Source organism: Adelges cooleyi, unplaced genomic scaffold (assembly GCF_023614345.1).
Source record: "Adelges cooleyi isolate 19-005CV unplaced genomic scaffold, UGA_ACOO_1.1 ACOO_flye_CR_arks_rails_tigmint_CR_PRNA_247, whole genome shotgun sequence".
Taxonomy (NCBI): domain Eukaryota; kingdom Metazoa; phylum Arthropoda; class Insecta; order Hemiptera; family Adelgidae; genus Adelges; species Adelges cooleyi.
In genome coordinates, this window is record NW_026095912.1 from 8,343,441 (window position 1) to 8,369,835 (window position 26,395).

The window sequence follows — 26,395 nt, forward strand, 5'->3', positions numbered from 1 at the left end:
TAATGCCCAACAAATGTTTTGTACCTGGGTGCAATACTGGATTGCCCAATGATATTAAATCATACAAAAATGAAAAAAAAAATATCCATCTATGTTTTATCCTTCGCAAATATTATGCTAACTCAAATATTTGGTAAACTCGATAATGATTTAGGATGCTTCGGGTTTAATTCTTATGACATGGTATTCGTACAGAACTTTATACTATTTAGTAGTTAGTTTTTAACAATTTCTTAGCAAGACTAAAGCATGAATGTGTCAGTTTAATGAAAGTTAAAACAAATATCTGAAGTATAGACTAGTAAAAGTTGACAATAATTATTGAATACATGCAGCAATCTATTTAATAGCATTTTTAAATATTGTATATGGTTAAGTTAGGGACAGTTTAAAGGTAGAGTTGAGTAAGGTCTAAATTAGGAATTCCAACATATATTATGCAATAAAACATAGGGTAACCTTCAATTTGCTCAGTTATATAGTTTTATTATTATGTAGGATATAATTGATAAATGGAATCAAAATTTCCAAGAGCCGACAAAAATTTAGCTTCACTTCATCTTCAGCAAATTATTGTTAATTTAAAAAATTAAAAATATACTTACGTTACCATTTAAGTTTCAAAAGTTGATAAAGCTCTAGAAAATACTAAAAAAGATAAAAATTTAAATATTGTTTTATATAGTAATATAGTATAATCAAAATGTTTTTCAAAAATAACCACTACACATTTGCAATTATTTTAAGAGTAAACTAATGTAGGGCGTTAAAAGAATCACCCAGTATTTTAACCCTTTGACTACTGCTGTCATGTATACAATTTCTGTTCAAATTATTTTTTAGTACTATTGTTGTACAAGAAATGCGTAATATTTTAAGAACTACTCCATTTTTTAATGTTTTTTTTTATCAATGTTGTACTGAGTAATATCTCAGTTCAACATTGATAAACAATTTTTTTTAAATATTGCTATAAAATATTTTAACAACAAGTAGGTAAATTCAAATATATTAATTTAATGCAGTATAGGAAGGTATGCACTTATTAATGCAGAAGCCAAAAGGTTACCTATTTGGGCATAACTAATTACTAATTGAAATAATTAATTCTACATAACACTTTAATAAATTTCTTAATGTATTGTAAATGTATTAGAACAACCAAAATTAATAAAACTTTAATATAATTGATATTTGATGTAAATAACTTCAATTTAAATCAATTTTGCGTATGCTGTACATGCATTGTTGAGACTTTATCGGGTAACCAACGCGATCTAGCAGAGTGTTCAACTGGTGCGATATTGTCCATCAACCTTTCGTACGGTAATGGGTAGCGAGTGTTAACACCTGATAAATCCACCTTGGTTGTCATCTCATTTGTTGTATGGTGATAACGTTTAATTTTATATTTTAATAATATTATATCATAATATCATAAAATATTATATAATGTACATATATATATTTATAATAATTAATTTTTTATTTATGTAAATTATTATGTTCATGATAACACTGAAAAAACGATATACCCTTAATATCTGATAGTGCCATCAGTGATGCCACCGCTGACGCTATTCCATGTATAATTGCAATATAAGCTTAATATTAGTATTACATAATATTTTAATTAGTATTATTCAATTTATAATAAGAATATACCTATCTATTACAAAATATGCTGGTCTGTTGAAAACACCGATATTTATACGTTATTACTTATTATCAAAACTATAGTTACTACAGGGTTGCTTATTCGCATCAAATACGTCTGAGTTAGTTTAAAAACTATTAACTGAGTTATTGGCTAATATTTGCAAAAAAACATTACACGTGTATAGTTGACTATGTCCCGAACGTCAAGCGATAATATTGAAACTACCTCAGTCGATTCGTATGTATCTGCCACAGATATTACCAGCAGCAACCAATCGTTGCGCACCGTCAAACAAAAGTCGCCTATCGAAGAAGTTCAAAATAAATTTTTCAATATGGTAAAGTCTTGTGACGTTTCGTCTGTAAACAGTATGCTCAGCGATCACAAAGACCTGGATATCAACTGCAAGAATTATCATGGCATGACGGGTTTGAACTTGGCCATCGAGGGTAACTGCGAGCCGATTATAGATATGTTGTTGGCGCGTCCCGGACTAGATATCGGCGACTCGTTGATGTACGCTATCCAGAATAACCGATATTCCATTGTCGTCAAATTCCTTGACATGTTACAAGAGACCAACCCGGAGAAGGCGTTTGTCGGCTACGAACACTCCGCGGTGTACCCTCAATACCTGACGCCACTTATGTTGGCCGCCCAGTGCGGACTGTTCAGAATTATTAGCTTACTACTTAAACGGGGGCACACCATAGCCATACCGCACAAGCCCACGTGTGTGTGCAAAGAGGTGAATGTAGATAACTTACGTGCCTCGTTGCGAATAATAACTTATATTTTGCCGTACCAACGGAATGCTTTAGGTGTGCAAATCGCTAGCTCAACTTAACAACGGACTGGGAGCGGCCGAGACGAAGCTGTCCGTCTTTCGAGCAATCTCTAATCCAGCGTACATATCGCTGACATCCGACGATCCGATATTAACGTCGTTCCATCTTAGCCGGATGCTCCGGGATCACGGTGACGTAGACAGGATATTCAAGTCGGACTACCAAATACTGGACCTGCATACTAGGTTGTTCGCGGTCAACCTGATAGGGCTGTGTCGGTCGTCAGCCGAAGTGGAGTTGATACTGTCTAATCAGGAGGGTTGCACTTTCTTCGGTACGTTCCCGTATCATCGGTTAGTGCTGGCCATGGATTTGAAACAAAAAGAGTTCGTAGCACACGCGTACGTCCAACAGACGCTGGAGAAGGCGTGGGCCGGTGACTGGTACGAATGGAAGCGCTTGGGACCGTTATACAAGAGTTATATCGTGCTGCCTCGGATAGTACTGCTACCTTATATTATGCTGCTCTATTTGCTGGGGCCGTACACGAAACGCGGCCAACACTACGCGTTGCCTGTCAACCGGATGCTCAATTATTTGGCCTCGTACGTCGTGTTTCTTGTGTTACTCACGTACGCCAACAACCTAGACAAGACGCAGGCGAATCAAAACTCCATGTATATCGTCGCGCTCAAGTGGGCGCTTTTTGTGTATTTCATATCGTTCGTGGCGCGTATCTTCAGATTGGTGTGTGTACAAGGGCCCAAACGGTATTTCCGCATGCTGTGGAACGTGTACGATTGCGTCAAGCTCGCCGTTTTTGCGGTAACGTTTGTCTGCTGGGGCCTGTCGTACGTCAACAGTGGCAAGGCCGCAGTCGACGACAACTCGATTACTACGGTTGACCCGAATGACCGCCGTTATTGGCACTGGACCAACCCTGTGTTGATCGCCGAGGGCATGTTGGCTATTGCCACAGTCATGTCGTATCTGCGATTATTGTTTCTGTGTCAGCTCAGTTATGCGCTGGGCCCAATGCAGGTTTCGCTGGGCAAAATGACCACCGACTTCTCGCGGTTCGCCATACTGTTCGGTATTATTATACTGGCTTTCACCGCAGGCCTGTGCCGGCTTTACCAGTACTACGACGGAATGACACAGGTCAATCCCGTCAACGGTCGTGAGATAACACAAGACGATTCATTCGTCAGCGTGTACTCGACGCTGAAGACACTGTTCTGGGGTATATTTTGCATGACGTCGTCCACGGCCGGGTCGGTTATCATCGAGAACAACGGCGCGAACGACATGACAGCAGCACTCGAGGAAATGCCGGAGGTCAACAACCACTATGTCACGCAAGCGGTGGGCACGTTGTTGTACGCGATATTCGAAACGCTGTCGGTGATAATCATGCTGAACATGCTAATCGCCACCATGACCAACACGTTCCAGAGGGTCACGGGTAACTCGTACATCGAATGGGTGTTCGGTCGCACCCAAGTTTTCCTATCGTTTTCCGTGCACACCGATCTTCCACCACCGCTGAATCTGATTCCGTCGCTGCGTTGTTTCGTGGATACGTTCAGTTGTCTGTGCAAGTGCTGCAAGGCGGGCGCCAAGGGCTTCATGAACATGGTAACGTCCAAAGCTAACCAGAAGAAAGGGAATTCTGAAGACCTATACAAAAATCTCATGAGCAAACTGCTAAAAAGATATTTTCGAAACAAATTAACAGAAAACGTAGTCAGAAAATGTAGTCCATTGTACAGTTAAAGCTTAAGTTTAAGAGATAGGTAGTCTTAGTTGTATATCGTCTTTTTTCGCAACTACAAGATCATATAGGTACTGATTTATGTAAATCTAAAGGTACACAATAACGTGTGATTAATTTTTCCAAAGTATTTTTTTGTATTAAGTATTTACAATATATCAAATTGGTATTTTAGCGAGCAAGTAATTATTAATTATCTAATTAAATATTGTTAGATATCACCTAGATATCCCAACGATGCCAATTACGGACTAATTACGCAGTACGCTGCCCCTACACGATAGCCATATATATATATACTACACAATCAGGAAGTAAGAAAGACAAGAAACTTCGAATTTTGTTGTTTAAAAATAGATACCTAGAGCATTTACATTATAATAAAGTATTATGTTATCAGTGATTTAGTCTTTCATGGCACGATGTTGTTACATGTTTGTTTAAAAGACATTATAGTATATTTTCTTCAATATTGCTCACAATAACTAAACTACCTATTAATTGTAATCTTGTTTGGTGTATCAATACTCATAAATAAGCATGAAAAAGTAGATTATTTCTTAATCAAAATAATGCATTTGTTTAATAAAATATCCGTATTCTATTTTGTGACAAGGTTGTCCACTATTTTGCCACGATTTATTAAACAGTATAATTTGTGGGTTGTGTTTTTACTAACAACTATTTACCGATTTTACTATAGTTACTACTTTCAATAATAAATAATTAACATGTAAATTGTCGGTAGCTATTTTAATGTTATCCACGTTACTTATTTCCATTAGCAACTTGAACTTACCAAGTTAGCATTTATATTGAAGAAATAATTCTTTTTTAGATGACTTATGTAAATAATAGAATTGTTTAGTGTTTACTTTTGCATCAACTTAAATACTATCATAAGCTTAATTTTTTCTAAAAGGCAGTGATAGCTTTAAAGATCTTTTATATAGTATAGTTATTATAATTAAAATAACCTCATAGTAGTTATAAGTAATTAAGTAAGTTTTTTATTTTAGCTTAAAGTATAGTATAATAAATTATTTTAAGTCACAGTAAATCAACAAAATATAGAAAAATAAGTAAAGTTATTAATAAATTAAGTAAAATAAGTAATTAATTGTCAATATTTAGATTTACATAAATTTTTTTGATTCTGATTTAAAGTTAAAATTAATATTTTTCTTTTGCTTTTGCTTATACTAGTATTTATGTGTAAATAATGTTTTTATAATTTTCCTTTAAAAAAAAAAAATTAAATTATTATTATTTACCGAGTCAATATATTATGTTACACTACTAGAGGAACAAACAAAGTATGATATTAATTCTCAATTTTAAGTTAAAAAAATTATTCATTTGAAGAGATTAGTTTTTTACAAACATTGATAATTGTCTAACATGATCACGTGAATAAGAATATTATAAAGTCGCTCAAACTTGTGGTTCTTAAGTCATCTTGAGAGTATATTTTAATAATATATTTTTTAATGAAAACTAATCACTTAGTACTTACCTATAATTTAGTGCAGATATAAGTATTAATATCAAATAATATTAAAAAAAAATTTTTTATCTGAGTAAAATCACCTAAAATAATATGGTGGATAAGTAATTGTAGAGACTAATAAGTGATGACCTAAGTACAATAACTAATACTTGTTATACATCATTAAAATAAATAGAAAACAATTAAAAAGAAGAGTAACACAATAATTTTTAAATAGTAATTATAATAGATAATGAGTTTACACATGACATAATTAACATTTTATGATGGATACATCAATATTGTTCTTTTATTTCACGTATACTATTTTATTATTATTAGGCGTTATAAACTATTAATATATCATTTCTTAATTACGCTTTTACTCAGGTGCGTATAAATAATATTATAATTAAATACAGATCATAATTGATATAAAAAAAAGATACAATGATAAAAAAAAATTTGGGAATAAATAATGCTAATTAGATAATTTAATTATGTGTTGTTAATAATTTATAAATGACTAGCCTATATAACAATAGATATATTTTATATAAAGCCTACATGAGTGAATTGTATTAAATTCATTATTCAATAAATATTATTATACTTTATAAATGTAGGGTTTTACACATAATAGTAGTAAACCAATAAGTAAAAAAAAAAAAAATTAGGTAATAATTAAAATCAATTTTAGTTATTAAAATCTAACATCTAGTTTCATATAAACCACTTCGCCCAATATAACGAACCCATTTTACTACATCATGATCAGAGTAATTCAATTTTGGCTCAAAAACCTTCAAATAACGCACTTTAAAACCTGATGGAGCGAATGGCACTTCAAAGTTCATTGAGATTGGTGGTCTAGTCCATTTCTTTTTGGTGTCAGTTTCCAGGAGATCAATTTCAGCTGATAATTGCGTTTCCTTCATTCCTGCCATTCGTTTGATTTTCCACACAATAGCATTATCCGAAGCTTTGTACTTAGCTTTACCTTTTAAACATAACAATTGTACTCCAGCAGTATTTAATGGAGTTGGTATTTTGACCTCGATCTTTTGTCCCAAAAGCGAAGGTTTGAAATTAGACTTCAACACAGCCTTAACTTCCATACGTGTGCGACCGACTTCACGTACTAATGGTATAACTCTAAACGGCAATGATATATCTTTAGTAGTACGATAACGCATTAACTCAAATTCACCGTCTGGAGGAATAAAACTTATGGAATGCTCAGTTTCAAATTTGGAGAGTTTAACACACTGGTGAAATTGGCAATCGTCAATTACAACCACAGGCTTTCCTGCAGCTGTCCTGGAACCAGTCTCGTCAATAATTTTTGTCCCTTTCGATTCCATTACTATTTTGTCATTGATACCGAATTTACATTCGGGCATTCCGCTTAAGTAGGATTTCATTAAAATACGTCCAGCCACGTGAGCTGACAATACTTGTCCCTGAGGTGACATCAACAGATTAACATACTCGAGAACATCCAAAAATAGTTCATTGCGACGATATTTGATACCTTCTCGTCTCCAACCAATTTGACCAGTGACCTGAGACGTAATTTGCATTTGTTCTTCTTTACTTTGTGACTTCACGCCGGTCTGGGTGATGAATGTTTTCAATACACCCGTGTCACAATTTTGTGGGTACCCGAAATCCAATATTTCGTCCAACAGTTCGTAGATGAGAACAAAGTTGTTTTTTATATTCTCTTCATTGATCTTACCGAAGTAGGACTGCATTACTTGAGTGAACCGAATGAGAAACTCAAACACCATTGCGCCATTGACGTTCTGCTTGGTGACTGCGGCCAACCAAATGTTCGCTCGACGTATATGGAAAAACGACGTGCGCGCAATGTTCGTGACCGGCGACCGTACTTGCTGGCGTGCATGGATGACGTTAACACGAAACGCGTCCACTGCATTGCGACCAATATCGTCTCGGTAAACTCGAGATATGAGCACCTCGCCTTTGTGGTTGTACATAAACAAACCGCCAATCATGATGAAATCGGCGTCGCTCTAAATAACGAAACTGTAAAAACAAAACAATCGTTCAGTACTTGAACAAACAAAATAATATATATTTAAATAAAATCCAATTACCTAGTTGTACGCTCAACGGCAACAAGAATCAAGATTATAATTTGGTTACAGTTAATAAAAAGATAATTTACGGTCGGCGTTTCCCTTTTTTTTTTTGTCATACAATATATACATGTATGTATACGGTCATACGTCTATTGATCGAAGTTAAACGAACGTTATCAAAACAGTTTGCTGCAACGTCGTTATCACTACGGAGGTAAAAATCGTGACATAACGCTAAACCGGCCAAAGAGGTCTTATAACACTTGAACGGCGCGTAAGATAGATAAACAAGGGATTATGGTTCTCACTACTCTTAACTTAAGTCTTAATTAACAAGTTAACACATAACGCAATTGTATTCTCTAGCAACTAGAAATTGCATCCCTTAAAAAGTGAACGTTTTGATATTCAAAAAGAGAAATAACAAAAATGTTACGAACTATTGCCTATATTGCTTACATCAAGTTTATTCGAAACATTGTACATTCCGTTTGGTGTTTTTGCTATGAAAAATATTTAACTAATTTATTATTTTAAGCTATTGGTTTGTATGTAAATTATATTTTCAATAGTTATATGCTTACGTACAGTAGTTTAATTTGTTTTGTTCAGATTTCAATGAAGTGGCACGCGCTTCAAGGAAAGCGAATCTAGTATGAGCCCAGCCAATGTGTTAGTAATCAGATTCATTTTGGCGGAGAACGTAAGATGTACAATAAGAGGGTTGTTAGATTGAAGCAGGAACCATGTTACCATTGGAAAGAAACTTGAGTTTCTATTCTTGGAAATAAGTAGGTATTCAAGTTAATATGATTTAACAATATGTGAGATTTAGACACAGGTTAAATTTGATTAATTTAAAAATTTTAAAAGTCCACATTTATAGTAAACATAAAAAATTAAACTGAAACTTTACTATGACTGTTGCAGTGGCCATAATTTTTGTTAAAATTAATAACTTTTCGGTACTAATTTAGTATTTTTACCACTACAGTAAGGAACATTATTAACAATTAAAAATCAGGAACTTCTTTTCTTTTATTAGGGCAATAGTGTGAACTTGATTAACATTTATTCTTTAAATGTGCAATTTTTAATTTATTAATTAAGTTAATTGATACAGTGATTTCAATGTTAGTCCACACCTAAAAACAAATGAATGCTATATTTTGGCAAAAATTAGTTATGATTTATTATACTTGAGCCAAATCATAATTATATTTTAGATGGTAATTTAAGGGACAACGTATTATTAAAATATTTAGTAGGTTTGAAATGAAATGAGTAAATAAAATTCTTTCTTTCTTTCTTCGAAGCGTTTTATAGGCCATTTAGGCTCATTGCCGCAACAATCACTTGCCTTCAAAGGTCTCTGTCCCTAGCATGTTCTTTCCCATTCTCTATTCCAAGTTCTTGACCACTCTAATCTTCTATCTTTATCTAGGACGCCCTTTTGGCCTTATTGTGTTTGGTCTCCATTTCATAACTTGTACAATTGGACCTTCGGATCTCCATACGTGTCCAGCCTAGGTTAATCTACTACTTTTTATGACTCCGTTGATATTTGCTCCTCCGTACAGGTCATGAATCTCCTGGTTTGTCCTTATCTCATATTCTCTTTCATTGTTAATTTTTGGTCTATAGATTTTTTTTAATATTTTCCGTTCAAAAGTTGCCAGTTTAAATTCATCCGACTTTGTTGTGGCCCATGCCTCACATATATACAAGGCGGTAGTACTGGTAAAGAGTTATTTTTGTCTTCCATGATAAAATCTTTTGTTTAAATAGAGGAACCAATTCAAAATAACGTCTGTTTGCCGTTGCTAATTTAGGTTTTATTTCCTCATGGCTATTTGTGTCTTGTTGATGTCTACCCCTTGGTATTTGAAATCATTCACTCTTTCAAATTTATTGTCACCAATATCCAAGTATCGCACTCTATAGTTAATCCTATATATTTTGTCTTATCCTCATTTATTGTTAACCCAATTCTCTTTCCATTTTACAGTAAATTTCTTGTAGTATCCTTTAGACTCGCTTCATTTTCTGCTATTATAGTTATTTCATCTAGGTCATTCCATGCCAAATCACCTTATGTGCGTACGAGTGGATTTTTGAAATGCCTCAAACTTGCATATCCTACGCAGATATTTTCATAAAATCAGAAAAATGAAGAAAATTTGTTGTAAAAACACCTTAAGTTCACGATCACGTTACTTAATGACTAATTATGATATGGAAATGGAACTTTCACTGAACAATTTGAATTTAAGTGTTCTTTTTCATAATGTACTTAAACAATTTTTTTGTCAAATTTTAAAGTACTTAAAAATTGAACAACAAATTGAACATTTTATTAATTTTATTCAATTTTTTACTAACTCAAGGTCAAAATTTCAAATATTACAATATTACAATATTAAAAATTACAAGTAACCTCAAAGTTTGACATTTTACTAAAAACTGATATGTTTAAGAGCCTATACCTTTTTATGACATGAACCAAAAGTTTTGAAATTTTTAAAGTACTTACTTGTATGTATGTAAAACATTTGGTACTAGTTTTTTAATGGAGACATTTTTTTTTACTAGGAGCTGTAAGACTGAATTTCTCTTTAATTTTAACTCCACTCGCTGTTACTAGGGTTTCTCATACAACCGATACCAACGCTATTTTGAACAGAGCTGGGGACAAGGCATCACCTTGCCTAGCCTATTACTTTTAAGTCCTCTGTTACGACATCTCCGAACTTCACCTTGTACTTTGATTATTGTTATAATATTTAATTAACACTGTTTATATCTACGAATATTGGTGCATGTGTATATTCATACATATTTTAAGAAAAAAAACTGCTCATTTTTATATTTTAGTCGTATCCAATTATCAAATTAAATTAGCAAATCAATAGCGATTACAGATTTCTTGTTTTGTATAGTTCAAAATTTCGAATCAGTGTGAAACGTATTAGTTAAACAGTCCCACTAAATTAATTCAACTGAATCACTAATAAAAAGTTAAGCAGGAAAACAATTTTATGTCAGATGATTGTCGTTATTTGAATACCTATACTACCTTTGTTGGTGTGTAAAAAATGTGTAACCTGATAATGCTGTGTCTAGCATTCTGTTATTTCTAAATGTATCAAATAATAAAATAAAAATAAAAATATATTATTATAAATAAAATGTGATTTTTATTGCAGACAATGAACATTTGAAATTTAATATGCCGAGAGAACCTGTGGCTGTAGCAGAAAAAATATTATGTTAGTAAATAAATATTTGAAAAGTGTGTAACATTTGTATTAAATAATTTGTATTATTTATTTTTATCCAATATATTTTCATTCAAATAATTTAATTGATCGTAGATTTAGGTAACTAAGATTAATTTAATGTATAAAAAGTATGATCCTTCCATATAGTAACTTCATTATTTATTCATCAAACATATATAAAACTAAAATTTAAATAAAATACAATACATTTTTGTTTTTCATAAATTTGAATTTCTTAATTATTGGAGTTTTTGTAGATTATTTGTTTTACACTTTTTTACATTTATGTTTTACATGGTACATTTAAATTTTATTAGTAATAACTTTGAAATTACTAACTATTTTTTCTCTTAAATTTTTTTATAATTTTTTGTTTTAACCATAAAGCGGTTTTAATATATCTTTTAGTTTTTTTTACTGTTTAAAGGCTATTTGGTGTAAGCCTAACAAAGGTCACTTTTGCATAAAGCGATATAAGCTATAAACTTTATTTCCGTGGCATCGATTAGTAGTTACAATTTATCAATACTATTATTTACTATTCATTGTCAATGTTTAAACTTTAAGATTCAATAAAACTTATTTTACTTTCTAAATCATGAGTTGTTATTATAATTTATCGCAAGCATTAACACAAGCATGAACGTTGACATAATACATACTCCAAAGTTATACATTTTTTTATTATGTTTATATATGTTGTCTAATATTCTAAAGTGAGCTCGTAATTGAAAATATATCATTTTGTAAAATTAAAAATATCTTAATAGTATTTTAAAAGACAATTTGAACATGTCTTAAGATCTATGAATCATAACAATGTCTGTTTGCTAATTAGTATGTACTAATGATTAAGTATTTTTTGAATTACAAGTATCCACATGCTTAGTCATGGAAGTGGTTTCCCTTGCTAATATTTTTAATTTTAAAATAATTATAAATAAATATTAATTTGATTATTTAAAACTTGTTGTCCATAATTTTTGATTGTAATGTCTATTTTATAATCTTAATTTGATTTACTGCCTTAGATAAAGCCTAGGTCCTAGGGCCTAGGCCCTAGATAGAAAGAGTGTAGAACAAGTCCTTATATTTAGCTGTACTAATATTATTTTCACTTTTAAAAACCAATCCTTAATTTAATTTTTTTTTAATTTATAACCAATTAATAAATAAGTTTTTTTTAAATTCACTAGATATAACAGAGAAAAGATTAAAAGGATTCCAAAAACATTGGGAGCAGATCTTAATTGCATATATCAATGCGTCTATTTCACGTTCACTCAATTTTTCATAATTTGTATCAAATTCTTAACTTCAAATCTGTTTCAAAAACTGTTGGTTAATATTATTTGATTACAACTCACTTCAATCTTTGAGCACTTTTTTTACCATAACTTTAAATAGAAAATTAAAGCCAGCTACAATATTTTTGTTCTTAATAAATCTGACATTTAGTTGTCAACTAGTGAAATAAAACACTAATTCTAAAACATTCTTCTGGATCATTGTTTTCTAATTAGATCTATATTTTGGCGTTTAACCATTCTAGGCATGTTCTTTGAAATCTTTTTTCTTTGTCTATTTTGTTAGTTTTTCAAAATAGTTATGAAACTCAATATTTAATAAGTTATATTTGAGATTAATGAAAGCAGGTCTTCGTGTTTTATGTTTTAGACCAAAAAGCCTAACAAAATTTAGGCTTTTTAGGCTGGTCTTTTAATTCTTAAAAAGCAACGAGTACTTTAGCTTCTTTAATATGTTGTATATGGATTTTAATTTTTTTTATTTGAAAAAATTCGTTTTTATAATGAACAATGTTAAAATTTAATTAATTTAATTACAACAAACTGGATTTTTAAAATCAAATCGGTTTTCACCACAATTTCAAATTATTTTATTCTTACAGATATGAAATTGGACCAGCCAACGTCTCATAATTGTTATGTCACATCAAAAGCACTTATATCACCAAAATAGGTACTACTTAAAGGAAAAAGTATAACCCACGCTTAAAATAATTATAATATAAAATAATCTAATTATAAATTTACAATTATATTATTATAAAATCATAAACTTCTGTTGATAAAGTATAGTTTATGAAATTATTAGAACGAAGCTTTGCTTATGCACATTTTGTGTTTGCATATGTTAGCGTTAGGGATTTTAAACCATAACATAATATGTAACTTTATTATGGCATTTAGAAAAAACTTAAGCAACACTTGTGGTTATGTATATTAAAGAAATAAAATAATGAAATATTTAATTAAACCATTAACCACAAAATATTTTTTTCTTTAGAACTATTTATGGCTAAGCCGGGCTGAACTACGTGAACATAGTTTAATTTGTGTATTACTAATGTTTCTCTAAAATGGAAATTCTTATAAGTTACTTTTTTTGCAAGAGCTATTATTGTTGATAAATATCAAAGGGCAGTAACATCAATAAACCTGCGTGTAATTAGCCATGTTTAATTAATGCAAAAAAAAAAACAACACAGTCGTCCAATGTCAACTAAGTTTATTGCATTGTACAATGTAACAAATTACAATTGTTTTTATTATGATTAACAACAAAATAAAGTATATAACCTAATACAATAAAAATGTCAAAATGGTGACATAAATCTGTTAATAATGATAAAAAAAGTTAAGTATATAGATCAAAGAGTTTTACTAAAATTAACTTAGTAGAATAATAATAATAATAACCAAACATATAAAGTGTATAAATAATATAATAATATATTAACTATAATATATATATATATATATATATATATATATATATATATATATATATATATTAATATATTTGGCGAACCTATCGATGAACAGTTAGATCCGCATGCTAATGTAATTAATTAAACTTAGTGACTTAAGTATGATAACAGCTTATAGTTTATACTTGTCGTAATATATATTTAACCCTATAAATATAACAATTTAATGTATATTTATCCTAAGTGTGTTTAGTAAAATTAAGTGACCAATCGTAATTAAGTTTAAAAAACAATATGTAACTTCTCAGGCTTAAGAAATATAACACATACCTAATATACCTATAGTTATGGAAATCACGGACGGCGCCGTTACCATAAAAACTAATAATAATTAAAATAACAATAATGCTAATTATTGTTTGTGATTACACATTTTGATAATATTCTATTAAAATATACCTATGTAGAATGTGAACGTAATGTAAATACTGTTAAAAGTAAAACTGTAAAATAAGAGTTATAATCTATGTTTTAGTTAAAGTTTAATAACGAATGAAAGCCGAAAAATCAAATACCGAGTAGTATAGCTCTACGAAAGTTACAATTTAGAAATATAAAGGATGATAAAATGAACATTTTAGTTATAATAAATTACAATTACGTGCATGTGATAAGAAAACTGGTATATTATATATAATTGTTTTTAATTGTGCGTAAAAAAAAGAAACAAATCTTATGTATAATACAATAATAATAATGCATCATGCGTGCATGATATTTTTTAAGTATAATGTACTAGGCATAGTGTTTTGGCTTATTATTATTTCTTATTTATTAAATCGTATTCACTAATAACATATATCTATGTGCACAAAAGTATCACAGAATACATATTTCTAATTTTTAATGATAATAATGTATTATGTAAGTAGGCGAAAAAAACCTTTTGTGGAATGTTAAAACGCAATTAGATATACTTTATGTGTGGTTAAATCTCTGCTATTTTTAATTGTATTATTTATTTTTTATTTTTGTTGTTATAATATAATTTAAAAAGTGTATCTCGGTGTGAGTAACGTAACGTCGAATGAAAAAAAATCATCAACAATGTTTGCCTCTGAAATTTGAGCAATGAAACATTTTCAAGTACGATAACAATAATACGATCAATGAAAATAACACTTGTGGTCGTTGTTCAAATTTTAGAGGTTTTCAACACTTATGTTTATGACAATATTTGGTTTTTAGAATTTTACGATAAGCAGGTTAAGAGAGATCCATCAACTGTATCATAAAATGCTGAAGACCTTACATGGGCTTGCCAGCTGTTGCTGTTATGGACTTATTTGAGCGCATTACTTATTTGATTACAATAAAAACAAATTTACAATTATTACACAAAGTACGAATTAATATTTTTTTTTTTTTGATTATGATTTCAATACAACAATACAATCTAAGCTATACGATTAGAGATTACAATTGGTTAAAATATACCGTAAAATTAATAAAATTAATGGCGATAAAAAAAGGTACCCGATTTATTATTAGGTAGGTATTGATAATTAATAGAAGAGCTACAAAATGAGATTTAAATTTTAATAATAATGGAACCATTTACGGCCCGCTTAAATATGTTAACGTAAGATTTAATAAAAACATAATCGTACCGTTAATGAGATGATAATGTAATATTATTACAGTAAAATGTTTATAAAAGCTGTTGTGTTTGTGTTTAAACAAGGTAGAACAGTTAATGGCTTATATTTTATCGAGTTGAGTGTTAAATGTCAACATTATTGATTTTTTTTAAAAATTTTTTTTTTTTTATGTACTAATATGTTCGTCTGGAGCTTCAGAGTTTGATCTATAAATTAGATCCAGACGGTCGGTCTGTTGGCGCGTCTTGGCTACTCGCAGCTCCGCTGTTCAACGCCATCATTTGCATTTTGCGCACCACCGTCGATGCTAGGAAGGCTTGCTGGAAAACAACAAAAGCAATACAACTTACATTAATACACAAAATTACTAAAAAACTACAATCCGTACAGATGTCTTAGAAACGAGTAAGTACATCGTCGACCGAATCCCGCGTGTAAACGCTATCCGGACAAAAAACATGTATCCAGTGAAAAATATAATATGTGGTGAACAAAACAACTAGGTAACAATAGGTGATCACACAAGATGCATTTTTATAAAACGATGATGTTAATATAATATTACTGTACCTATGTACCGCAAAAAGTCTAATAGGTAAATGATAACCGCCTCAATTATTGGGAAAACAATTAAAATATTTTTGTAATATTTACCAATATTTTCAAAATCTTTTTAGATCATATTTTAAAAAGAAAATAACTATCGTAGCAACATATATTAAAACACTTTTTTTTTTTTTAAATATTTGAAATAAAAAAATTATACATGTTTTTTTCAACTCCTTATATAATTTTTATAATTGTAATATTTTCCTCCAAACTTTTAGGTAATATTAATTTTAGTTGGACAATAAACCGCTTATTTAACGGGAATATGACCCGAGCTGTCTACAGAAGAAAATCCAAGTGAAGGGAAGAAATAAAACACTAATATGTATATTACAATAACATAAAAAATTAAAAAAAAAACCAGTAAATTATTATAACAATATCGACACCATCGGTCAAGTTAGGGCAATTAACAATGTTATGGTGATAGTACCTATATAGTTAAAAAAAAACTGTAAATATTGGGAGTAATATAGTATCGGTCGCTTAATAGTAATTAATTCATTAACAATTTGTTGTCATTCTGACAAATATATCGTGATTAATAATATATTAGATGTAATTATTTTATTGTATGCAATTTATCTCCGAGTGCTATATACTCAATTTAATGATAAAAATAGCAAAAAGAGAAAAATTCTTACATCTTGTAGAGTAGTCTGATAACAACGTTTATAAAAATTATTTTTTTGAACGAGGAAAACCGTTCTACAGGGCGCATTGCATCGTACTTTTGATTTTTGTTAATGTTACTAAAAACCGAGAAAAAAATAAGCAACAAACTTGACGAAGACCTAAGATCTTTCCCTTTTCGAACAGAAAGCATATTAGTGTAATCGGACTACTTTCAGGGTAGCGAGAGTTTTACTCCCTAACAGGTCCTGCGCAGGCTCTTTAGTGTAGAATTCCCATGTGTTTTAAAGGGACCCAAACAGCTGTTTTGTAATGCTACTTATCATACTTAGGCAGTCGGTTCTCGAATCTAGAATTTTACTTATGACTTTGTATTGAAACATTGTGTTCATTTAGTCGAGTTTAAGATAAATACGAATTTGTTAGCTCAGTTTTAAATATATAATTTATTTTAACGCGGTATACCGATTTATAGTGAATTATTGAAAAAAGTTTACCATTGTTATTATTATTAAGTTATGTGATATACGTGACCATTAATCAACCAGACGATTAAGAGCTGAGGTACGTATTAGTTTTTTTTAATGCTTTTAAGCAGTTACCTATAAGACAATGTTTAGTATCGAAACTTAAATCTCTTAATTTGGAAATGTGCAACATATTTAACATAGGCGCAAATACGGGGGGGGCTAGGGTGGGTTTAGCCCCCTCCAAAAAATTAGGTTATGCTTACAATTTTGAAATACAAAAATATATTTACTTATATATATATTTAAAAAAAAATTCCAGCCCCCCCAAATTAAAAATTGAAATTACGCCTATGATATTAAAATACAATAGGCATATATTTTTTTTAATCATAATATATTGTAGTACATGCATTTGTCTGCGTTGGAATTTAATTAACCACTTTAAATCAAAGTTACAGTTAAACCAATGACATTAACAATTGAGTTGACAAGCTTGGGATTTTTAATAAGTGAGCTTATAAAAGAAAATATTGTTGGGTATATGTTAGCTATTACCATAAAATTGTTGCTACACATGTAAAGAAAACGCATTAAGTAATTTTAGTTTATTATTAAAAATAAGTCATAGTTTTTAAACTATTAAACAATTAGTTGGTCTTCTATTCTGGTTTGGCGTTGTACAGCTGTGTTGACAGTGGCAAAACTGTTAAACGCGTAGGTACTTATATCGGTCGCAGTTTTATGACCATATATATATAAACTACATTTTATTCATACAATGGATGTTAATTAACTTTTAAAAAACTTTTCAATTTTACGATGTAAGTCTCCTATAAAATATTCGACAGCTTGAGATTATTGTAGATGTTTGATGTTTGATTACCTATTGTGCGATGGATCAAATATAAAATGTTGTAATTAGATTTATGTATATTTTGGGAGTGATCGAAATAGCTATTTTTGATTATATAATATGACATGTGCATGTAAAATTAGTATATTTTAAGCGTAACTTTGTGTTTTATTGATCCGTCTCGGCGCATGGTATTAATTTATTTTAATAAATATCATTTAAAAGAGATATGGATTGCAATTTACTTTAAAACTGATTGTATTTTTTAAATGTTTATATTATAATATTGTATCATAAAAGCGTAATGGCGAACTTTGGCATCGACGGACGCTTTTTGCGTTCACTCTGTTTATAGTCTTTGGGCATTCGGTTTTACGGCGAATTCAATAGATTGCAGCACTAATAATAGTATTGTGAATTTATATTTTATTGTTAGGTATACGACAAATGACAACCAACGTAGCTGCTACGTATAAACTTTCTATGAAACACAATCGCCAGTCGTTATTTACAAGCTCTATAGTGACTATATAATTACTATGATATGGATCTACAATAGCTGTAATATTGTCTATATTACCTATTGTAAAAAATCACATGCAAGAATGAATCTATTTTTCGGTACTATAATATAATGTAATTAACTGTATAATCAACACACGAGCGTGTAATAAAGTAATAAAATCTTGTATACCTATTATATTATGATATCATATAATACTTATTTGGTAAATTGTTTATAATTTGACAGAAATATATCATTTATTTGGCATATAAACTAGTAATTCAGATTTTAGCTTAGGTTATTTTATTTTAAAACATTAGTTTAATAAAATTCCACTAAGCAGAATGTCTTAAAAAAACTCGATAAATACCAAAGAGAGCTCAAAGGTATAAATACATTTTATTAAAAAATACATAGAAGTGAGTAAAAAAGATAACGCTGAAATTTTCATTACAAAAAACGGACATCACAGTATGAATAAAAGAAACTCAATGCATACTATGTAAAAATTTGAAAATATGTAGTTGATAAAAATACTGCTAGGTTTGAAAAGGACAAAGTTTAAAAAAAAAAACATATTGGAAAATAGAGATATTTTTGGTTACAAAGTAAACAAAAATATTGTATTATTTGAACTTTTTATTTGATAAGTGTTGCGATAATATGTAACCCATAATAAATATAAAAAATATTAAAAACAAATTTTACCCGCACGAGTGCATTTTGTGGACTAGCTCTATTGCATTAGTACAATAATTATTTCATATAGTTCATATAAGCGTGTGCGATATCTGAATATCTGGCTATGTGAATCACAAGTGTGGATGTGAATGTGCATATTGTAGTATAATTCCCAGTTTTAATGTAAGTGGCTTGAACTATGTGGCAAAAATGAAATATTGGCCAATTGATTTAGTTAAGTGGACAGACAAAATGCGTTTACTCCAATATTACTCCCTAAAACGCTGTTTCATTTCTAGATACACGAGTGATCAGGCTTTTTTTTTGGTATCCATTCGAATGATTTTTTCAAAACATTATTAATTTAATACGGTGGAAAGCACATTAATGATATTATTTCAAATTAGGATATTTTAGCTATAATTACAGCCGTCGCATAAAAAGAACAGAATATATTGTAAAAATTGTCAACAATGTATGCTACAACCTTGTTGAATGTTCGATTAAAGTCTATTAACGCAATAACGCTGTCTTTTAATTTCCGACTTAACCGTATCTGGCACATAAACCACTGAAGCATGCCCGTAAAATCCTTACATTTTTAAAGGTTAAAACTTTCATTTTTTGATTCTCAGTGCGCTTAGTGGTCGAAATAAGGGGATGAAAAAATGTATTCTGAACTCATCAATTTCAAATAGCTGTGATTTTTTGGTCAGTGTTGAACACTCTCCACTTATATTATAGTCAAAATAATTAAACGTACAATACCCAAGCGAGTTTTTATTGATCAGAGAAAAGAAAATACAAAAACAATTAAAATGAGTGTTGGTCAAATTAAAGGATTCAGTATCCTTATCAATAAAACTAGGCACGGGGACCGGGGTGGAACGAAATAGAAATTTTACCTGAATCCCTTAATCGGTATTCTTGATATTATGTTCTAGGGTTGGTCTCGTGTTATGATAAGGGCTTGGTGAACGTTATAGTCATTTTTATGCGGTAAAAAAATCGACACCACGCAATTTTATATTGTATATACAAATAAAACCACTAACTAGGAAAAAACAACAACATTGCAAGCACACTATGAAATGAGAGACACTTATCTAATCGTGATTGCTGGTCTACGTAGGTTCAACATAATATAAAAAAATATTTTATTACGATTACATTCAAGAAAGCCGTTGGGCAAAACAATAACTAGAGTATTAGTTAAAATAAGGTTAGGGAAATTGCAACCGACGCGTGCTCTAAATTGACTTGAAATTAATATTAAAAAATTCTTCTAAAAATTTGGGATTTAATTTTGATGTCAGCACGTTTGTACCAACTCACTGTAGTGAAATATGAAAAGCGTGTACCTTAAATAACTCAAGGTACTTCCTACAAAATTCTCGTTCAAATGATTCAATCGATTTTTACAAAAAATTAAGGTTTTCAAAATGTTTAGTCTAAATCAATCTGCTAGAAATTGAGCAAATATTGCAAAATTATATATTTTTTGTTTAAATAATTTTTTTTTACGAAAAAAATCCTAATTTCTTAGATATCTGGCTACTGGCCCTTGTTAACATCGAAATTAAGACCTCAATCGTTTTAGAAGCACATATAGTTTCATCCATTTCGAGTCAATTAGGAGATGGCAACGACTAAAAGTGCCCTAACCCTATTTTAATGAACCACTCTAATGTGTCTATTTTGTTTACTATAGATTTGGTTGTACACAAACGTCAACACACACACACACACTAATGTTTTGTTTATACATATTTGTTTTTTCTTTGCGTTTTTGCCGGTTCTACCTTCTGCACCGTAACTATTATTGCCGCCATCGTTAGACTCATAAGAATCACCGTCACATTCGATTTCGGCTTCCTCTACAATAGTAGTGCACTTCTGTCTGCCCGGCCCGGGCGTCGTCGATGATGCGTCAGCGTCTGACACGTTCATCGCTAACCTCTGCATTTTATGCACCATCGTTATGGCGTTCATTAATTGCTGGAAACACACACAGACACACGTCATACACACATACACACTCGGGGACAACCGCTTATTGTTTGTCAAGAGTCTGTGGTGTAAAGGCTACACAAAGACGACGGTTTTGATATAGGAAGACTACGCTTTGATCGGATTTAAATGAAAATTTACGATGTGACTATAATATATCTATCGAATAGGTATATACGCTTGACGCTTGCGGTTCAACCTGCCTGTCTGGTTATTAGTCCATAGTGCATATTTTGAAGAATATTAGTTTATATAAAACAAAAAATAATAATAAAAAACTATACAAGTACCTTCCATCTGGTTTTAGCGAAATTCTTCTTGAGTTGTGTCGAAACGGTTTCGTGGATGTTCTTGTTGCTGGCAGCGTTACCGGATATCCTGAATGGTCATAGTTAAGATTTTCGTTACAAGTTAGCAAAGGTAAACGATACTCTGTTGAATTTTACAGACTCGTATTTGATTGTTAACAGTTATAGTTTACACTCACCAAGGGTGTGCCAAAGCTTGGCGGCACGTGTATCGCTTTTCGGCATCGACGCACATCAGTTGTTTAATGAAGTTTTTCGCCGAATCGCTGATGTCGTCCCAATAGGGGGAATCAAATTCGAATTCGCCTGTAGGGAATATTAAATGTTATGTGATAGGTACCATAATATGTGTCGTTAGTCAGAACGTATTAAAGGCAATGGTGCAACTAGCGAGGGCCTTAGGAAAATGAGACTTTGGGGCCCAACTTGCCAGACGCTCCTAAAGGTCAAGACGCTTAGAAACGAAACTATAATAACTCTGCAAAATCAAGACTCAAGAGTAAACAATTATTATTGGTACAGAAATATATAATTGCTCCTTAGAATATTTCATTAAGTAGTAATTTATAAAGGCATTACTTTAAAAAAAATAACAGTCCTTATTTTAAATAATATACTTAAACTGTAGCATACTTTCTTAACATAAAATGTTTGGATTCTTATATAGTTAATTGACAATTAATTCAAAGAAAACCTTTAAAGAATTTTTTATAAAATTTTAAATAAATTGTATGCAATTGTAGGATAAGTTTAATAATACAACTGTAGATAAAATTTTGTTTTTGTACAAGATGGGTAAAAACAATAATTTGTGTTTTTTAAATTATATTTATTTTTTATCAAACCTTTCAAAATCTGAGCGAATAGATTGGCATCGTTTTCGTCATAAAATGGCGGGTAACCACATAAAAGGATGTACGATATCACACCAATGCTCCAAACGTCCACGGCTTTTCCATACGGTTTTTGTGCCAGTACTTCTGGAGCTAAAAAAATGATCAAAGAGTATACAATTATAAATGTTAATTATTCAAATGGGGGAAAAAACATACATCTTTTAATATTTGACCTGATTATTGTTCACTATAACTTATGATTAAATTAAAAAAAAAACTGTTAAAATGATGATATTATAGATTCGAGTATATTACTATTTTTCATACGTCTAAAACAAATGAATGAACTGTTTTTTGAGTTATATAAATAAAATATGCCAGCGTCAGCAGGGAAAAATGTATTTGAACACACGCTATATGATATAGCGCATATACAAATAACAATGGACGTTTCCAATGAGTATTTAGATGTTCTGAATTATTTATTCCAGGATTTCCAAGACATCACGCAGCAAGTACTTTAAATTTCGTGCACGTACGTTATGTAACGGCACGTGCAAATTATTCATGCAGAGAAACTATAAAGAGATTTTGTTCATATAATGGATGTTTGTGTAGAATATCCTTTTTGGATTCAGACCAAAAGTTCGTGTACTACGTAAAATAGGGTACTTCGAATTATGTTTATACGGTTCGATACGCTGAAAAATCAAATTCAGAAAATGTTGTGACACCGAATTATTTTGATACCTATAGTAATATTATGCCTATTTTCGAGTAATTTCTGCGGATAAAAAGTGCTACAGGAAAAAATGATAATAGTCTATTTTTCTAATGTTTTTGTATCGCAATGCAAAATTTCAGAACACCACTAGCTTTGCCGTAGTAAGTATTTTTAAAACTTCACTACAGCGCGGATCTTTTTTAGACACATTGATCATGGATCGAACAAACCACAAGAAGATGACTATAGCTAACTATTCTTACAAAAAATTGACCATGATTGTTTTCCCCATAGTCCTTTATATATTTTTATAGCGAGAGAAGGAGACTGATGATCTAAGATATTGCAAGATCGATATGGCACCGTTTTTTGACAATAGTACATACTTTTAACATAATAGTATGCACAAAAACGCGTGTTTTGTCAAAATATATTTTAATCAAATCTTACGCGTGAAAGGATTTATGGTTTCTGAGATCTGTTCGATGCATGTATTAGTAATCAGATTTTGGTTTGTTTGTTTTATTATTCAAATGCATGGAAAGGATTACACCGAAATAATTTGTATTCAACAATAGCGAAGAAACGCTAGTAAGTCAAGTTAGTAGTTCGTGTGTTCTAACATTAACGTCGAACCGGATTATAAATAGCAAGTAGAAATTGACTATAAAGATTAAAATGATTATATTATGCCCCACAGCTTATACATATTTTTCTTTATCAAAATATATCTAATTATTCAAAATGTAATAGATTTGTTTGTGTTATGATTCTGGTGAATTCGTGGAGTTTTTTTAACTGATAAAACATTTTTATGAGATCCGTGATTAGATACATATTATAATGTATAGAGAATAGAGGTCAACTCGGCTGACGACTGGTACTTTTGATCGATAAAACTATTAATAAAAACCTAACTAAACCTAACGATGAACCCTGAAGTTTCATATTGTGAACACTGCAAATACATTCTTTGGACTTTTTTTGTAATGAGTTTCTTATAAATTATTTTTTTTTATGTTATAGTAAAACTTAAAAGCAACAACGAACAACTTAATTTTTTAACCCCAAAAGCAACAATAAAACTTTAATTAAAAAACTTCTTGGCAGCTCAAAAAACATGCACAAACATTCATCACAAGAACGACGCCACCAGACCGTAATAACTCTATTTTATATTTAGTTTCTAAATTTTTTTCTGACAGTAAAAATGATTTCTCAGTATTTTTTAAATTGCGAAGTTGATAAAGCTGTAGTTGTTGTTTGCAAACCACGGTTCTTACAATATATTTTATCTTATTTCTTTCTTTTCAAAACAAAGTATATTTTGACTTATATTAAAATATATTTTAAAGTAGTTATTGTATACATTTCGGTGGTGCTCTTAATATGTTTAGTCAATGCTATTCCTATAAGTTATATAGCAGTCATCACTAATCCTAGTGTTAGCTTGATACAAAGAATCATAATCTGTATTGTCATATAGCAACCATCGTGTGGTTATAATAGATTTAATTAAGATTTAAAATATTATATTAGTTAGAATACAACAGTAGCGCCTTGGGAGGTGGATGCGGATGTCAGATTTGTAGAACGATACGATGATTTAATAAAGCAGCCACATGAGCTGTCATTCAGAACAACAGTTTATGCCGAAGTGGTCGTACCATAATAGATTATTTTGACAAACATACGCGGATTATACTGGTTTGGCATAATTAAATTTGATAATTTGTTACTTGCAACAATTGTATTACGTTAAGGGAAATAAGTAAACTGTGAATGGAATACAAGAACATATGTTTAAAATAATATTATTATACTGGGGACTGACAATCGTTTAGATTTTACATATATTTCTGAATACATACATTTGAACTTGTTTTTTTTAAAATTTTGATTTTAAAGCGAAATGATAGATAGGTCAACTTGAATCAATATGATTTAACTAATCAACTGCTTGACAAATATAAGCTGAATATGACTATAAAAATACAAATCAATTTTGAATTGTCTTAGTATAGATTATATATATATACTACTTCTAGCAGTTCTGTGGTATTCCCACGACAGATATAATATCCATCACTCTTTTAATGAAAAAGAAAGCTGTTAGCTCTTTGACGTTTAATAATTCTAGATATGAGGTCCTCCCTTTAATAGTTTATTACTAGTGTTTATCTAATAATTATACCTGTTTGTGATTCAATGTGTTTGTATTATGTATATACAATAGATTACATAATATACCTATACTTATCTAAAGCGCATAGTTTATCTGACGAGGCATTTCAAGATACAGTAAACTGTATTTATCTTACAAAAAAAAGTGTTATTAATTTTCTAGTAAGGTGTTATATTATTTGTACCCACCGACATAGCCAGGAGTACCGCAGGCCGTTGCCATAACGCCAGAGTCTTCGATTTTTGATAAACCAAAGTCACTGATCATGATTTTGCTGTCTTCGTCCGTACTGTAGTACAGAAGGTTTTCGGGCTATTTCCATAAAACGAATCATGTTATGATAATGTAATAATATTTTATTTAAAAAGTAATAATTTTGAAGTCGCAGTTATTGTGAAAAAGTAGCAGTTCCAAAAACGGGTAAGGCAGTTTCAAATAGGTACCTTAAGATCCCTGTGCACTACACCCTGTTCGTGCATGTAATCAACAGCTTCCAACACTTGGCGGATCAAATGAGCCGCATCCTTTTCGGTGTACGATCCTTTTTGCACGATACGGTCAAACAATTCGCCGCCAGTAACTCTGGAAAATAGTGACAGACCGTATAGTTGTATAGGTAGTAATTAGTTTTGTTCCGTTGCTTTGTTATTATAAAACTTCATCAAAACGTTTGACATCTCGAATGTCTCAAATTAGTGTCATTAAAGAGTATTATAAGTTATCAAACCCTTATCACTTATTATCTACGTATAATTGTACAAAACTTGGTCTTTTGTAGAGCTTGAGACATTTTTGTTGAAACTGAGTAAATATAAAAAGCGATTTTTCTATTTCATTATAATAAAATGAAACAGTATTCTTTATAAGAAAGATGTAAGAATAAAAAACAACAAATGTGACTGGTATCTGGTAGAAGCGTATAGAAACGATAGTAATGAATAAGTAAATTTATTTTACAGTATTGGAGCAAGTTGGAAATCAAAGATATTATCTATTATGCCTAACGGCTTATGTCAATGTCAAAAAGAGTTTGAATAAATTAACATCGTTTTATAGCTATTAGGATGGTATTTAATCTGCCATCTTACC

The 26,395-nt window shown here is 30.5% G+C and overlaps 4 protein-coding genes and 1 long non-coding RNA gene across 8 annotated transcripts in view; 3 read left to right on the forward strand and 2 right to left on the reverse strand.

The window, feature by feature from the left end:
* The first annotated feature begins 1,850 nt into the window (after positions 1–1,850).
* On the forward strand, positions 1,851–4,224 carry LOC126837024 (short transient receptor potential channel 6-like). Its single transcript, XM_050570746.1, has 2 exons — positions 1,851–2,408; positions 2,482–4,224. Exons 1-2 carry the CDS (start codon positions 1,851–1,853, stop codon positions 4,222–4,224), a joined length of 2,301 nt encoding a protein of 766 aa, XP_050426703.1.
* Positions 4,225–6,042: 1,818 nt separating this feature from the next.
* On the reverse strand, positions 6,043–7,964 carry LOC126836513 (AP-2 complex subunit mu). The gene is made up of 2 exons (XM_050570003.1): positions 7,835–7,964; positions 6,043–7,763 (listed from the first exon to the last, which is right to left on the reverse strand). The coding sequence occupies exon 2, from the start codon at positions 7,730–7,732 to the stop codon at positions 6,422–6,424; it is 1,311 nt and encodes a 436-aa protein (XP_050425960.1). The 5' UTR covers positions 7,733–7,763; positions 7,835–7,964; the 3' UTR covers positions 6,043–6,421.
* Positions 7,965–8,101: 137 nt separating this feature from the next.
* Positions 8,102–11,696, forward strand: LOC126836695 (uncharacterized). Its single transcript, XR_007685368.1, has 3 exons — positions 8,102–8,367; positions 8,432–8,610; positions 11,026–11,696. It is a non-coding gene; the product is annotated as an uncharacterized LOC126836695 (long non-coding RNA).
* A 2,034-nt stretch (positions 11,697–13,730) lies between these two features.
* Positions 13,731–26,395, reverse strand: part of LOC126836339 (calcium/calmodulin-dependent protein kinase type 1) — a 139,161-nt gene continuing 126,496 nt past the window's right edge. For 2 of the 4 annotated variants that reach the window (XM_050569580.1, XM_050569579.1), the window contains 7 exons: positions 25,750–25,888; positions 25,495–25,618; positions 22,407–22,547; positions 21,741–21,867; positions 21,544–21,631; positions 21,046–21,241; positions 13,731–15,812 (listed from right to left, as the gene is read on the reverse strand). In XM_050569580.1, coding sequence (XP_050425537.1) covers positions 15,742–15,812; positions 21,046–21,241; positions 21,544–21,631; positions 21,741–21,867; positions 22,407–22,547; positions 25,495–25,618; positions 25,750–25,888 — 886 coding nt within the window. In that variant the 3' untranslated portion in view covers positions 13,731–15,741. The remainder of the gene's footprint in view (positions 15,813–21,045; positions 21,242–21,543; positions 21,632–21,740; positions 21,868–22,406; positions 22,548–25,494; positions 25,619–25,749; positions 25,889–26,395) is intronic. The other 2 variants (XM_050569582.1, XM_050569581.1) reach the window with 1 other exon arrangement.
* The window catches only part of LOC126836338 (uncharacterized), a 158,943-nt gene continuing 149,664 nt past the window's right edge, over positions 17,117–26,395 (forward strand). Inside the window, exon 1 of the mRNA XM_050569575.1 lies at positions 17,117–17,298. The gene's annotated coding sequence lies outside the window, so the exon portion shown is untranslated. The remainder of the gene's footprint in view (positions 17,299–26,395) is intronic.